Raw genomic sequence first — 16,476 nt, 5'->3', positions numbered from 1 at the left:
ATGGATCTGGCATTGTAGCTGGTCCAGAGGTTAAAAGCTGACCACAATCTGAAGAGAGCAAAACCAGAAACATCTGATTAGTTAAGATTTGTGAAAAAACAAAAACAAAAAAACCCTTTTAGTTATGAGGGGAAATTCATTACTATACTGAGCTGGCACATTACTAAAACTGAGGTACTTGACAGTCTAAGAAAATGGTTTTCACAGGATGATACTGGAATTTATCTTGGGATTCCGCTAAACATATATAAAAGTACTACTGAGGCTAGGTTTGGTGGAGCACACCTTTAATCTCAGCATTTGGAAAGCAGAATAGGTGAATTTTTGTACCAGTCTGAGTTCCAGGACTGCCAGAAGTAAAAAGTGAGACACTATCTCTAAATACATACATACATACATACAATAAAAGTACAATCAAGTCCCATGTAATTACCTGACATAAAAATGGGTGTCTACCTCTTTAGAAAACAACTTTATTGGTTAAGTTATTTTCTATTGTTCTCATTTCATTTTCCTTTCAATTAGCTTAAAATGGCAAACACATATTTTTTTTTAAACACATCACTACATTTAACCTTCTTAACATCTTGGTAAGGCATAAAAGTTATTTCTTTTTGGTTTCTGTTTCTGAGACAAGGTCTCATGTATCCTGGATTGATATCAAACATACTATGGAGCCACAGATGACTTTGAATTCTTGATCCTCCTGTCTCTACTTTTGAAGGGCTAGGACTACAGGCATGTACCATCATGACCAATGTAAAATGATCAGTTTTGAAAATATAGAAATTCAGGTGTATAATGGCTATATAACTTATCCAAGGCCTCAGTCTTTAGTTGGTGAAATTTTCTACTCTGCTCTTAAACCATGGTGCTTAGTGCTTCCTAATAATAATCGGAACATCTCAACTGAGTAGTGAGAAATTTGACTTTCTTACTATTTTGAATGCCAAATAAGAACATTCCTGAAGTTTGCTGAGACGAGCCAGAAGAATTCTGTAGTTGGTTCATTGTGCCTCCTGTTGTGTTGTGAAATAAAGCAGCCTGTGGCTGGGGTGAAGAAGTGGCTCCTTGGATTCCAGGCATGTTGTTCTGAGGGGAGTAAAGAGGAGACTGCTGCATGTCTGGTGGGTTTATACTGGTTTGCAATGCAGACATGGATGCTGGGGAGAGGAAGAGTGTTACTTGCTGCTCCTGAGAACTAGGTGACCCTTGCACCAACTGGATCTGAGGAGAGCTATGGAACAAGGAGGCCTGTGGTGACTCAGACTGTGTAGGACCTGGGTTCTGAAGCGAGGAAACTGTAGGCTGATTCTGAAATTGCATGGGCTGCTGTTCTTGGTTCATCGGGGTTATATTACTTGGCTGGTGAAAAATTGACTGGTTCTGCTGCTCTTGACTAGCCATTGGGTTTTGGTTCGGGCTAAATATCATGTTGGTGGTGGCTGTTTCTGAGATGCCATTGTAGCCATGGCATTCTGATTACTGAATAAAATGCTCTGCTGCTGCTGCTGTTGCTGCTGTTGTTGCTGCTGCTGCTGCTGTTGCTGCTGTTGTTGTTGCTGCTGCTGCTCCTGGGCTGGAGAATTACTCTGCATGCCAACTATTGGGCGCTGTGTTTGGAAAATTGTGCCTTGCTGGTTTTGAGGCATTGGGTTAGGTGGAAGGGAGCCAAGGGCCACCTGAGGCTGAAATAAACCCTGCTGAGAGGGCTGTGCCTGTTCTTGGGAAAGAATAGGGGTCTGGATATGCGAGATTGGAGGCTGCTGTTGAAAAGCAGCTTGCTGCTCAGTGTTTGATGCTGACTGAAGTGGAGAAATTGAGTTCTGTGCTGCAAAAAATGAAATCTGTTCTTCTTGGGCCACTGCGTTAGTTTGAAGATTATTCATAGAACTTTGGGAAAGAAATATGTTGGGTGATTGCTGGTCTTGAGGAACTGAAGAGCCCTGTAGTACAGTAATGGTATTTTGAGAGTGAAACATTGAAGGCTGCAGTTGTTCAGAAGATGCTGTAGAAGTCTGACTGTGGACAATAGGATTTGGACTATGAAAAATTGAACCTTGAGTTTCCTGGGAAAGGTTCTGAGCATCAGCAATAGGATTTTGAGGATGAAAGAGTTGAAGCCTGTGAATGAGAAGACTGCTGCAAAAAGTTCCCAGACTGAAGTGACATCATCTCGCTCCCTTGCTGGAACAAGCTGTTCCCTTGTTGCTGGGTACCACTATTCTGTACGCTCATCATCCTTTTTGTAGATGAAAAGATGTTTACTTGAGGTTGGCTGTCCCCACTGTGCTGCATTTGGACCATTGTCTGAAAGACACTGTTCTGAATCTGTTTTGCTTGGGCTCCAGTTTCTTCTCCATCTCCTGAACTTGGTGCCTGAAACATAGTGGAGCCAGGGGTTGCAACCTGTGGTGTGGTAGTTGTAGAAGTTTCATTTCCAGAAACTGCTGGGGAAGAAGAGAACAATTCACATTGCATTTGCATGTCCTCATTGGTAGGTAGTGCACTCATCATGTGAGAAGGCTGCTGGTAAACTGGAGATTGCTGAAGGCTTCCATTTGCTGAAGCAGCCGAAGGAAATAGTTCTGACTGAATCTGGGCAGCAGCTTGGCAAATGCTCTGCTGCATCTCCATCACCATTGCAGCTGATGACTCCATCACTTGCTGCTGCTGCTGTTGCTGCTGCTGTGGCTAGACAGTGTGTTTTCAGTCTGCTGATGGACATTGTCAGCTCTCCCAGGTAATAAGTTATCTGGTCTGCTGTGAACTGCAGACTCAGTAGAGGAAAACATTCCGGGACTTACACTATTTTGAATTTGACTGACTTGGAAAATGTCTGCATTAAGCTGTTCTTGAACATTCTCATTACCATCTGGAGCAGAAAACAGAACAGAAGATAACTGTTGTTGTGCCTCTAAAACCTGCTGGACCAAGTCAACACTTCCACTGCTGCCACCAGCAGTGCTGCCCGTAAAACTTCCCGCTTGCAGCTGCTGAATAGTACTCTGGAGCTGGCTACACTATTTGGTGATGGAAAAATATTTGATGGTATCTGCTGCTGTAATGTCTGTGCTTGTTCTTGTAGTGGGGACTGCTGTTGCTGTGATGCCTCAGTCAACTGTGACAAATTAACCACGGTGCCATCCGACTGTAATGCATCTCTGGGCTGAGCTTCTCTTGTCTGAAACTGTGTAGCCTGTTGCAGTAGTGCGTCACTGCTGGGCAGCTGACTAGAAGCAGAAACTGCTGGAAAGCCCCAGCCTGTGAGATGTCCTGTGTTGGATAGTTGTCAGGGTCTCTGGGTTGTATGCCTTGGGCTGAAGCTGCTGTTGATTTTCATTTTCAGAAGGCAAGTGGGAAGATGATGGTGATGAAAAGGATGCATTTCCTGCTATGTTAGAAATAGTTTCTAAACTTTGCTGGGTTGATCCAACTGTCTTTGTAGTCTAAAAAAAAAAGCCACAAATAATATGTACATATCAATATTACATATCCCACATATATTACTCAAAAATTATTATTTTTATTATTTTCCAAGAAAGGGTTTCTCTGTGTAGCCTTGGTTGGGCTGGACTCACTCTGTAAACCAGGTTGGCTTCGAACTCAACAGCGATCCACCTGCCCCTGCCTCCCCTAGTGCAAAAATTATTCTAAAAATACAAGCAGCATAAATTTTCTATTCTACACTACTCCACTAGAAGTCGGTGTAAGACTGACTCTTTATAACTTAATGTCTGACTTTCAATATTGTAAAGATAGGCAAGAAGACAATCAATGTGTTTAGCCAAATTAAGAATAAGAAACCATTAATCTTATGGTTTGTGTGTAACCAAGTTAAAAATATTTCATTATTTTGGATCATCAGTAACATTGCAATGGGTAAAACAAGTAAAAAGGGAATTAAAAAGACAGTAGAAAGGAATCATAATCAAAATGTTTCTACACCTGAAAATGCTAAAATTAGTGCTTTAGTTCAGTCAATTAATTTGGAGGCAGGGTCTTTCTGTGTAGCTCAGGTTGGCCTTGAATTCATATCCTGGCTCCTTAGTCCCAAGACCAACTTGTAGTATTTATAAATACCACTCATCTCATAGGTACTAATTCCTCCTCTTGTCAAAATATGTATTGAAGTTACTTTGTAAGCATTTTACTGATGTATAAAGCATTTGCTCTGAAAAGCAAAATTCATTAAGCATATCCCAATGGAAAACAAATGTCAATAAAACAAAGGTGAATATAGCAATTTTTCATATGTGAGCTAAAGATATGGGGCACTAGTTAACATAACTCACCTGAAAAATAGGGGAAGATCTTTTCTCTGCTGTTACTTCCATTGGAGTAACATCTTCAGTCTTAATCATATTGCTTGATATCAGAGGAGTGATCGGGCCATTAGGAAGAATATTCACCTTATCTAAGTTACATCCCGTCGTTTTCATTGCTATACACATAAAAGAAAAGTTGTGAATCATAAAAAAGTCGTTTCTATAAGCTATGGCTTACATCTAGTCTCTGTACAGACTAGACTGGCCTCAAACTTGTCATCTTCCCTGCTTCAGACTCCATGAGTTCAAGGTATAGGTGTGCTGTACCTCCATGCCTGGTTAAACATCTATTTTATTTACCTATTTACTTAAGTGTCTATTTTGTGTGTTATAGTGCATGATACATTTACTCCTACATCATTTTGAGAGACTCTCATGTAGTATGGGCTGGCCTCAACCTAGATATGTAACCTAGGATGACCTCAATTTTTTGATCTTCCTGCTTTGCTTGGAATTAAATGTATGGGCCCTCTGTGCCCCAGGGCTTAACGAATCCTAGGTAGGCACTTTGCCCACTAAGCTACGTCCCTACTCTACAATACTCCCTTTATTGAAGTGTGATTTGCTTGATTCTTGGTATGGACTGAGAAGGCAGGCTTATTTATGTGATATCATGCTGGGGAATCAAACCTAGACTCACATGCAATCTAGAGGAGAGCGCCAACACTAAAGAAATACCCCCAGTGCGTAGGTCAAATAATAAAGTGAACTGGTTCACTACCAAGCTGTATCCCACAAACCACATCTAAGTGTCTGGAGTTATATACTATGCAACAGGGATCATGTCTTAGCATATTTTAGCATAACACTCAGTTGGAATCATAATTCCAACCCTTTAAAGACCGAGATTACTGAAGTATTTCTCAGCAAAAATTTAAGAAAAATATCAAGTAATTCACAAATTTGGTTCTCTGAACCAACGATTTAGAAACTTGAATAATTCAAGATGGTTCACTAAATGCATTTCTCAACCAACCTCTGTCAACCTCCACTTTCAATAGCTATCGAATTACAGCTAGGAGAGGCAATTGCTATCTTTCCATTCTACTTCCCCTCAATGCCTTGGTTCTTTTTTTTTTTTTTCCCCCTTCCTTTAACTTTTACTTGAGTTTGCCACTGGTACTTTATGGAGCTTACTGTTATTGCTCGTGGTAGTCTCTGAATTGATCATGCAGCTAAATCTGATCTAGAAGTTCGAGACTCAAAGTCTTACTACTTTAGAACTCGGAGGTTTTGCTATTACGCAGCTATGCTGGTCTCAAACATTTCATCTTCCTTTCTCAGCCTCCAGATGTTAGCATTGCAGCTCACATGCCACTATGCCAAGCATCTCACAAGCTTTCAAATGCCATTGATCTAATTTTTATTGTTTATTTTTAAATTTGTTTTTGATATCTCTGCTATCTTTAAAAAATATTTATTTACTCAGTGTGTATGAGTGTTCTGCTTGCTAGCAGGTATGTGCACCATGCAACCATGAAAGTCAGAAGAGGGCATTAGATTCCCTGGAACTAGAGTTACAGATGGTTGTGAGCCACCATGTCGGTGCTAGTAATGGAACTGGATCTCTGCAAGAGGGACAAATGCTCTTAACTGCTAAGCCATCTCTCGAGACCCCTGCACTCTTTTCTGAGACAGAGTCTCATGTTTCCCAGGTAGTTTAAACTCAAAGCCAAAGATAATCTTGAACTTTTGATACTCCTGCCTCCACTTTCCAAGCCGTGGGACTACAGATGATTACAGGTGTACACCACCGCACCTGATTTATGCAGTGCTGGAGAACAGACCCAGGGCCTCATGCTGTTAGGCAAGCACTTTGTCAGGCAAGTCACATCCCCAGCTCATAACTTTTTCTTGTCTCTGCCTCCCAAGTGCTGGAATTAAAGGTATGTGTCACTACCACCCAGCTCAAAACCGTCTTTTTTGTTTTTTCTTATTCTGTCTTTTTTTTTTTTTATGACCAAAAACTAGGGCCACTGACAGTTGCAAACTTAATCGAAGTTACATGCAGAGTCCCTCCACACGAAATCCTTCAAACTATATGTTCATGCGTCACTGGAGATCCACTGAGCATACCAGTAGCTGGGCTTACTACAGCATTAATAAACACAGTTTATACCGTAGAAGTGATTAGCCCAGTAAAGAGATAGCTCTAAGTGAGGAGCTGAAGGGGGAAGACACTGGTTTTCATTGACATTTACTTCACTGATATATTCTACCGTTTATCTAGTATGTATTTTTTTTTTTTCTCGAGACAGGCTCTTGGGTAGCTGGCTGTCCTGGAAGGAACTCTCTTTGTAGACCAGGCTGGCCTCGAACTCACAGAGATCCCCCTGCCTCTGTCCTCCCACAGTTCGGGATTATAGGCGTGGCCACCACACCCGGCCTTATGTATGTATTCATTATGAACAACCGAAGAAAACATCTGGTCACCCTGTATTTTGATTATTGTGCATGGCACAAATGGTAAGGTACAGAATAATGACTCAACGGTTCCTGTCTCTCCATAGCTGTTTCTTGTCTCCCAACACTTGCCCCATTGCTTATACATTCGGCCTACACAAAATCTGAGGCAAAAAAAATATTGTCACGCGCGTGCAAAAATGAAAAACTTTCAATGTTTTATTTTTGATGCAGCTGTTTACCGAAATCTAATTGCGAGTATACAAATGTCCCAATAAGAAGCAAAATATCTTTTTAATATTAAACAAGTTTATCAAGATGCTAAAAACATGATGCAAATAAATTCCCCCAGAGCACAACTGAGAATATTGGTGTCATTGCTCTGAAAAATTCCGACTGTGCAAGCCATATACACAGTGACTCTTACGTCATTGCAGGACAATGTAAAAAGGCAGGTCAGTGGTTGTCCGTTGTGCTCAGCAGATAAAATAAATAAAAACTTCAAAATGGCAGCAAGAATGGCAGCTAAAATCACGTGAGAACCGGTTATGAAGTATTCCAAGTACGTATATTCAAACAGGAAGTAAAAGTACAGAGTGAACCCGTCAGGCTGCCAGGAAGCAGAAGGAAACAGGAGAGCTCATCTTAGAAGGGAAAGGTGAACACACCATCATTAGATCCAATGGGTTGGCTACTTGCACTGCAGGTCTCTCAGGAATAAAATTGTGATCACTTCATGCCGGGCACTCCTTTTCCTTTCTTTCTCTCAGTCTCCTCTCTCCCTTTTTTTGGGGTTTACTGGGGGTTGCAACCTACCTGGGCCTGTGCACCACATGGGCCCTACCATGAGATCTAACTTCCAGCTAGGACAGGTTTTTCATAGTCAAGACACGTTTGATTTCCCAACCAACTTCTCCAGGCATCTGGGGTTATGTGCGACTGTAAACTGTTCTGAGGCTCAGAGCTAAAAACGTTAACAATTATGAACCCCTACAAACCATGATTTGGCGGGTGGTGGCTCTGGATGAGGGAATGGGAACGGCCCAGTGTGAGAGAGCAGGTAAGGGTGCCATGGTTGCAGGCAGGATTTTAAGGACGTCCGGTATTAGAAATCTGGGTGACTAAATTCTGTAGAATGTTCTGATCCGTTTTCCGACGACATCCTTCAAGAATGGGAGGAGGGGTGTCGAAGAGCGTCCCAATCAGTTGCCTACTTACTTTCCAGCACCAGTTGTAGAGTTTAAGCCACCTGGCCCCTGCTAGTGTCGGGGACAGACAGCAGTGGTTCTCAGAAGAGAACGAAAGCAGTTTTTGTTTAGTTTTATCTTAAACGTGAATCTTTCTTTTGTCAAGTTAACTCTCAGTGATTTGTAAACAGTGGAAGAAAGGGTATTAATGATGGACGTGCTAATGTACAGGAAAAACGGAACAACTTCTTAGCTTCTAGTTTTTACTATGCCGACAACTGACCAAGGGAGAACTACTCAAATTATAAAATGCATGTCTTATTACTTTAGTAATTTCACCTGAAGTGTGCGTTCCAAGGAAACCATCACTTGCAGCATTTCAACATGCCAAGTTAAAACTACTTGGGAAAAATCGTAATCTTTAAGAGAAGAAATATTAAACAAGGTCTATGTGGCATGTCCACTCCATCTAGATGGGATGTGCTTCTCCGATACAGAAACATGATAGGAAATGGTATCTGTTTGAGAGCTGGTCCAGCCAGAGCAAAAACACTGTGGTCTGCGGTAAAGAAAGAGGCAATGAAAAGCAAGCTTGTATACATGCCCACAATGTCCCATGTTATGCATAAACAGGAGACTGTAGCACCCATCGGTTATTTTTTTAGCTAAGTAATCGTCACAACATTTTTAAAATACAGGAACCTGGCACCTATATATTGAAAACAGTCAGCTAATGTAACGTTTTAGTCAGTGGTAGGAAAATTGCCAAATAAGTTAAATGAATTACCAAAACTACATGTATATTACATAAGACATATGCATTTTCTAGGCAGTACTAGAATAAATTTATACTGTTGATAAATGATCACAGGGACAACCAGGTACGGCTGAATTATACATAAAGAAGGACTAACTATCTCTAAGAGTGGGGAGACATTCTCTCACTTTCACTAGATAGAGCTACCCCAGTGCTCTGAAACTCGGGGTGCACTGGACTCACCTGGGACTTGGGGTTGAGACAGACTGCTGGGCCCCACTTCAGATCTAAGTCAGTAGACTTGGGTAGTTGCCACGAATGTACATCTCAACTAGCTCCTGCTCATTACTGATCCATCGTCGGGCCCAGAAGACCATACTTGTTTGCCCTAAATCCCACCCTGTAGAAACTATACACTATAGCATTTTATCTTCGGGCATACAATACACAAGGGAAGGTTTTTTAAGTAGATCCCAACACAAACTCAACAGCCAGTTCCACAACATTTTACTATTTCTAAAATGGTCTGCCAAGCTGTAGTCATTTCCTACATTTCAGTCTTAAGTCTTAAAAAAATGTACTTCACACTTTCCAAGTCACATTTAAAAACGAGACACCTAATATACCAAGCCAGATATCCAAAATGAAAATGGGCACATATTCTGAATGTTAAGATGTAGTCTGGCCCTTTGTGATGTATGGTGGTGTTGTGTGGAATTGATTTAAAGGTTAAATTGCACCAATAGAGTATTAAGAATTTAACGCATAAAAGTTGTTCATCTCATTTCCACCAACACTCACAAAAAATATTCATGGGAACACAGCTCTGCTCCGAGTTACGTCATGCTGTCCTAACTTGTTGCTGATGGTCCTCTTCTTCAAGCACCACCATTTGGCCTAGTGCGAACTAGCTTTTTTCACAACACCAAAACAGATAAAGCCAGGACCTTCAATCATGTGTCTAAGAATAAAAAAATGCACTCCCTTTACAACTCAAATGACCTTTCCTTTTTTTTTTTTTTTCCCTGATGACAGGGTCTCTTTGTGTAGCTTGGCTGTCCTGGACTCCACTTGTAGACCAGCTGGCCTCAACCCTAACAGCGATCCATCCCGCCTCTGCCTCCACGTGCGGTATTTAAAGGCGTGTGCCACCCACACCCAGCCCTAATTTTTTTCTGACATTAAGTTTTCCCAGGCCACTTAACTAAAATTCTGATAGACAAGAAATAAACTACTTGCCATATTTAATTAAGAAGATTAATCGTTACCACCCCTCAGCTTAACAAAAACCGTTTTAGTGCGTGCTGTCCCCCAGCTTAATTAGGATTCAGCGCAGAGGCATGTATGGGTTGTGCCTTCGTAACATTTAAACACATTTGTTGCCACATACAATTTACAGAATGTCAAATTTTAATCTTATTAGGGAGAGACCCATTATAATTTGTGGGCTGAAGACAATAGACTTCCTTTCTATAAGCCTGAATAGTAGCACTTACTTTCCCAACGCAATTCTTCCACAGCCACTCCTACTGTAACCAAGAAATGGAGAACAAAGAATGGCCCAATGGACAAAGTACAAGTGTGGACCTGACAAAAACCCGTTGTTCATATAATTTTGGCAATTAGTGGAAGGTGGAATTATTAGGAGGCACTGGATGGTAAAAAAAGGCACTTCCATAAACATTAATCTACCTAAAAACATAAGTCAAAATTGCTCTGAATGAGCAAGAGCAGTAAAAACAGACTTATTAGTCTATGCGGCTTAGAATGGGTTATTTTGGACCATGTGACAACCGAGTTAAAAAGTATTCGAGCATTGGGAAATTTACATAAATGATCTTATATGGATCAATCTTCCCGTTGTCATGTCACCTCCACAGTTTAGCTCTAGTGACAAAAGCAGGCAGAGGGAAGGAAAAGCTTTCAGTATGTCGTGATGGGTGAGCACTAACTCCTCCTGCTTTAAGGGGTGTGTACACCCAAGTTCTTTTTCTCTCCCTTTTGCTGTGGAATGAAAATTCAGGGCCTTGTACCATGCTATGTAAACTCATATCTGAGCCACACTCCAAGCCTAAGGCACTTTTCTAATACACCCATGCTGAGTAGTTTTCTTTTTCACTGTAGCCCCCGTTAATAACCAAAGCATGCAGATCTAATAATGTTCGTCTTGGTTGAGACAGAGCCTATGCTAAGGTGCAGAGCAAAGCCCACAGTCTCCCATGGCCTTCAGGTGATTTAAACGTCAGGACGGATGGAAACAAAAACTTTACCAAAAAACCATGAAGTTTAGTGATAAAAACAACTTTGACTGAATTTTTTAAGAATATTCAGTCATTTCATGTGGTTCATATTGCTGACAGATTCCATTTTTCCCCAAAAAAGCATTATACTGGCTAAAAGGGCCAAAGGGGACTAGTATAATGTGCTTCCTACTTGCAGGCCCCAAGGACCTGGGCGCATAGTGCAATCTTGTGAAAAATAAAACCAAACTCAAAAAAGGTCAAAAAGGCATTATCACTTTCATTCTGAAAGGATTTGCACCATTTTGTCCCTTCTATCTTTTTTTCGGGTACATTAGCTAAAATTCTGAAGGCACTAAATTCGAATCATTGAAGTTCTAAACAACCTCACAAATTATACAAAGAGAGGACAACGAAGACGGGAGAATGGGAAAAGGAAGGAAAGAAGCCCTCATCTTAATACTGCTTCTATAATAAACCAAAGCCTTTACTGCTTTTTCTAAGGAGAGGGGGTAAGTCAGGCCTTCACTTGGCTAACACCCACTAGCCAACATGCATGCCAACAGCAAAGATCAGCGAACAAACTGTCTAATGTTTTTCCTTGTGTTGAATGACAATTAAGGAATAACATGTGCATACATGTGCAAATCATGCACCACACGCACCCGGTCACACCCACACACATAGGTGAGGAAGGGGGAGAGGAGAGATAGGAGATTAGAGAGAGAGAGACGCTCCAAAACCATCTGTGACTTGCTAAACGCAAGAACTCTGACTCGTAACAAAGTGAATAAAATGTAGTTCACAGTTTATTTAGCGTCCTTCTGCCATATCTAATTTAATAATATTAGATTCCCAAGGCCTTTGCTGGCTCACTGAGCTTCCCATGGCAACTCAACTTGTAACAGTACTTGGAACGCTGCATTCTTAGCACAAGTATCAACCACGAGTTAACTCTTCAATAAGAAGACCAATACTTTTTGTAACCAAAATCATAAATTCAGAATATTGTACTACCATGGACCTTTCGGGACAAGGAACATATACCAAGTAAGGTCGTAACACATAAACCTCCATCATGTTTTGAACAGGGATATTGTGCATAGCACCAGCCCTTGTGTAAACTAACCACAGAGTGATGAGCCTGACATGGGGGTTTCTGCCTCATCACAAGCATTTTCACGGTGATTTCTGTTCTACACTTAGACATTATAAAAACAGAATTGGTCCCAGTGACTTGGCATTGCCAATCAGATTTTATAGGATAGCTGCTAGTACAGAACAAACAGCAAAGACGCCACCAACAAACCAGGCCTTCTGTTGTTACATCATGGTGGGTCATAAAAACCATTTAATTGATCTTGGTGGAAAAAACAGATTCCTGAGTCTCCTACATGAATTTTGAAGATTCATTTCAGAAAACCCAACGCCACACATGTTGTAAACTTTGATTCTGTTGTTTTCTAACACCCACTAGGTCTGCTTTCTGAAGATGCTCCGCCCAAAACCTTTAGTATCTGTTTTACATTGAAAAACTGAAGCACTGACTTGTGGGCTGATCTCTTCTTGTAACCCGAACTGGTTGTGTGACTTTTTCCCTAGGAAGGAAACTGGGGGAGGGAAAAGGGAGATATTTAGGAACATGCTTTTGGTTAGAGAATTTATAAAGTAGCTCTGGATATAAACGATGGGGGAAATGTTATTAAAATTTACAAACATTGTTCTTTTCGTGTTCTTTATAAGATCAAGGCATAGGATACGAAAGCCAATTAACCAACAACAACAACAAATAATAAATATTAAATATATAGTGAACAAGACCAGAGTGGCTCATTCTTATCAAACACCATTTGACACACTGCCTCAATGAGTTCCTTACTCTCTAACCTCTTTGCGAGTGAACGATCCAGCAAACCCACAGTAAGTTGCCCTTCGCTCCCTAGTAACATCAAGGAAACTGCTGAGGTGGAATGGCTACAGATAAACAGGCACTTGCTTCAAAAGAGTGTTAAATACTCAGAAAGACATAACAAACCCCCCTCACTGTATAGCCGCCACGTTGTGGTAGAACATCAGACCAAACTCACAAATTCCCACAAAAATGTGTGGCCAAAAAAGAATCGTTATCTATGTATATCTATTATATCAATTTAATTTATGCCAATGTAATCACTCAGACACATAGCAAAAATAGTTTCTATACCATTTCCACATATAAAATATAGCTTCAAAAAAAAATGAAACACATTAGATAATTAAACCATCCAAAACTTGAAACGATTGAAAACTGTTTCAAAATTAAATGACCAGAGTAGGTCTCTTTCTGAAATGTTCCCTTCCTATCGGCACGAAGCCCTGCGTGTACTACCTCGACGTAATCACTGCTCTCAAAGAGAGATAAGGAAGGGCCGGGCAGCGGACGAAGGACAAAGAGAAAAAGCAAATGACAAGAGCCGGCGAAGACAAAAGAGTCACCAAAAGGGGGATCTGGCTAATAAAAACTCAATCCAACACCACAGCTCCAATATTCGAAAATGTGTAGGATTGGGGGAGGAAAAGAATGAAGGAAACCCTAGGAAAAGAACAACAGCCAAGACCTGGCTATTTTGGTAAAAACTTAGAATAGTAACGACGAAGCTGAACAAGATACCAAAACATATCAACACACAGAAGCCCACACACACATGTTGGCCTAGCGCTTGCATTGACACTTTCCCACCATGCCCAAGTATAAATGAGACATTAGCATGTTCCAGCTGTAGGTGTTAGTGAGAAGCAGGCACCCCAATGGTGGCAAAAAAGAACACCCAAATACTCTACAACTAATGCTACAAATGCAAATTCTGGTGTGTAATTTTACTCTGTGATTGAAAAACAAATTAATTCTTCCTTTTACATCAATGATATGCCCCTGTAAAGCCACGGCTTGTGGGAACCATAAGGAAGTGACCACTTCAACTATTTAAAGCACTGAGGTGACAAGTGGAATATAGTCAGCAGGCCTCAGGAGAAGTCATAGTTTGAGAGACATTTTGTTTGCCTTGTTTGTAAATAAAAAAATTTATACTATTTTTCATTAGAGGGAACAAATTTGAAGAGATTTACAGACCAGCACCGTCCACAAGAAGGAAAATCAAAATTGTTTTTTTCCCCTAAGGAATCCCACTCCAATAATTCCTACACGAGTAATATGGCCACTGGCTTGCGCACGGCTAGGTCACACTGGATCAACGTGGGCTGCCTTCTACTAATTACTACAGGGTCATTAAAGCCAGTCGCTATATAACATCGCTGATCTATAAAATTAAAAAGAAAAAAAATGCGGGGAAACACATAACAAGATGCATATAAAAAGGAATAGAAACCCAAAATAAAATACCTAGCCCTTACCGCGGGGTAAGAAGAAACATAAGACTTTTCACATTACTTCTGTCAGTTTAAACTATCCCCGAAGGCGGGAATATGAGAACATGGTCATCATATTAACCCCTTATTTTCATAGAAGAAAATATTTTTATGCAGTTATGGCTAAATCCCTTAGTAGAAACCCAGAGAACTAACATTTTCTCTGGAAAATGAACTCAGCACATTCCAGCTGTACCCCAGTTTGCAGCATGTCAGGTGTGTGTGAGGATGGCGTTCCTCCGTCTACTGAGTTCTCACACAGCTTTTATCAGTAAATATTCTTAGCTTCTCCATGAAAACTGAAAGAAAGTCCTTCACTTTGTCCAACAGCCCTGTTTTTTTTTTTTTTACATCAACAAAAGCCTTAGTCATTACTAAACTTTACTTGTCCTAGCTTCCTGAAAAATAATTCAGGAAGGAACATAAGAAAATAAGTACAAACCTGACAACTATGTTTTTCTAATCGCAAAACAACTGAGACGCCCAGCCTTGCATTTAAGGTGTTAGGACAAAAGCAGAATCTGTCAGCTGGACAAAATCAAAACCTAGGACTCTCAGTCGTCACTGTTATTATAAACCAAAACGCACATTGGTGGCAAATCACTGCAATAGCAGCATGGATGTCACTCTTTACAGCCAGGAAATCTGCCCATTTCTCTGAGTAGTTCTTCATAAACAGTCAGTCATCTTCACGAACCATGGACTTCTCAAGATATTAGGGATCATCATTTACTTTCTCATGAATTTCTGGGGAGGGGGGGAAGGGAAATCAATTATCTCCACAAGGGAAAGAAAACCATTTGTAAAGGGTCTGTCACACAATGACCCTAATGATACTTGTCTTATGTAAGGAAGCTCCATCATATTCAGTTTTAATTTTTTGGTGGTGGTGCTGGGTACTGAAACCCCTAGGGTTTTCACCTATGCCGTGCCAAATGCACAACTGAGATACCATTCCCAGGCTTTATAGTATTCTTATTCTATTATAGAACAAAAATTCTCTTGCTTCCTCATTATACTGATTCTAAGGCCTTGTGTCTATATTCATGAGCAAAAAACTCTTGCCAGAAGCGAATGCCCAGTATTCCTAACTTACCTAAGATATATTCAAGTATTGTTAAAAATGAAAGTTCTTTTTTATTCTTTCTTTATTTGTCGTTCATTTCATTCATTCACTTTTTGGTTTTTTACAAGTGTTTGTTTCTCTGTATATAACAGAGCCCGGCTGTTTATTGGCTCTACCTTTGTCGACCTAGGCTGGCCCAGAAACTCAGATATCTCCTGCCTCTACCTCCTGAGTGCCTGGCTAAAGGCAAGTGCCATCATGCCCAGATAAATAAAAGTCTATTTTATTTTATTAAATTATTTTTAAAAGTTAGTTACTTTTAGTATTGGTGTTTGGCCTACCGGGTCTGTGTAACGGAGTTGCAATATCCATTGGAACCGGAGTTACAGACACTTGTGAACTGCCATGTGGGTGCAGGGAATTGAACCCAGGTCCTCGGAAGAGGGGCCCAATGTCTTACCCACTGAGCCATCGCTGCCAGCCCCTAAAACTCCCCATTTTAAAAAGCATAAAGCTATGCACGGTATTAAACCCAAATCTATTCTGAATTAACATTTATTATTGTTTTTCAATAAGAGGTCATCAAACATAATACTTAAATCCCCTAAAGGAGCGCGTTAAATTGTTCCTCTGGCTTTGCAATGGATGAAACAATGCAAATCAATTTTTTCACTGTTCTGACGAGTTCCGAGGAAGCAGTGGGGGACGTCTCTTGCATTGTTGAGAAAGAATTGTTGTCACAGAGAAGACTGGCCTTCAACTTGTGGTTGGCCTGGCTATGATTGATTTATGGCCATTAATGGATCTGGCATGTAGCTGTTCAAGAGGTTACAAAGGACCAACAATCTGCAGAGAGCACACCAGAAACATTTGATTAGTTAAGATTGTGAAAAAAACAAAAACAAACAAAAACCCTTTTAGTTTATGAGGGGAAATCATTACTACACTGAGCTGGCACATTACTAAAAAACTGAGGTACTGACAGTCTTAAGAAAATGGTTCACAGGATGATACTGGATTATCTTGGGATGCCGCTAAAAACATATTAAAAGTACTACTGAGGCCTTACGTTTGGTGGAGCACCCCGAAT

The 16,476-nt window shown here is 40.6% G+C and overlaps 2 protein-coding genes across 8 annotated transcripts in view; both read right to left on the bottom strand.

Moving 5' to 3' along the window:
- The window catches only part of Nfat5 (nuclear factor of activated T cells 5), a 119,910-nt gene that overhangs the window by 1,898 nt on the left and 101,536 nt on the right, over positions 1-16,476 (bottom strand). The gene's annotated exons all lie outside the window — the stretch shown is intronic.
- On the bottom strand, positions 2,074-4,442 carry LOC127209264 (nuclear factor of activated T-cells 5-like). The gene is made up of 3 exons (XM_051168860.1): positions 4,296-4,442; positions 2,808-3,023; positions 2,074-2,694 (listed from the first exon to the last, which is right to left on the bottom strand). The coding sequence occupies exons 1-3, from the start codon at positions 4,440-4,442 to the stop codon at positions 2,089-2,091; spliced, it is 969 nt and encodes a 322-aa protein (XP_051024817.1). The 3' UTR covers positions 2,074-2,088.

The sequence above is a fragment of the Acomys russatus genome, chromosome 26 (genome assembly GCF_903995435.1).
Source record: "Acomys russatus chromosome 26, mAcoRus1.1, whole genome shotgun sequence".
In the NCBI taxonomy this organism is placed as follows: domain Eukaryota; kingdom Metazoa; phylum Chordata; class Mammalia; order Rodentia; family Muridae; genus Acomys; species Acomys russatus.
Note: the sequence above shows the minus strand (reverse complement) of the source record. Positions and strands in the feature narration are given on the sequence as shown.

Bases quoted from the DNA above. Each gene is read 5' to 3' on its own strand.
- LOC127209264 (XM_051168860.1), bottom strand. From the start codon at position 4,442: ATGAAAACGACGGGATGTAACTTAGATAAGGTGAATATTCTTCCTAAT. The intron at 3,024-4,295 runs GTGAGTTATGTT...ATCACCAAATAG, and splicing joins GATCTTCCCCTATTTTTCAG to TGTAGCCAGCTCCAGAGTAC. The intron at 2,695-2,807 runs GTAAGTCCCGGA...CACACTGTCTAG, and splicing joins TCAGTCAAATTCAAAATAGT to CCACAGCAGCAGCAACAGCA.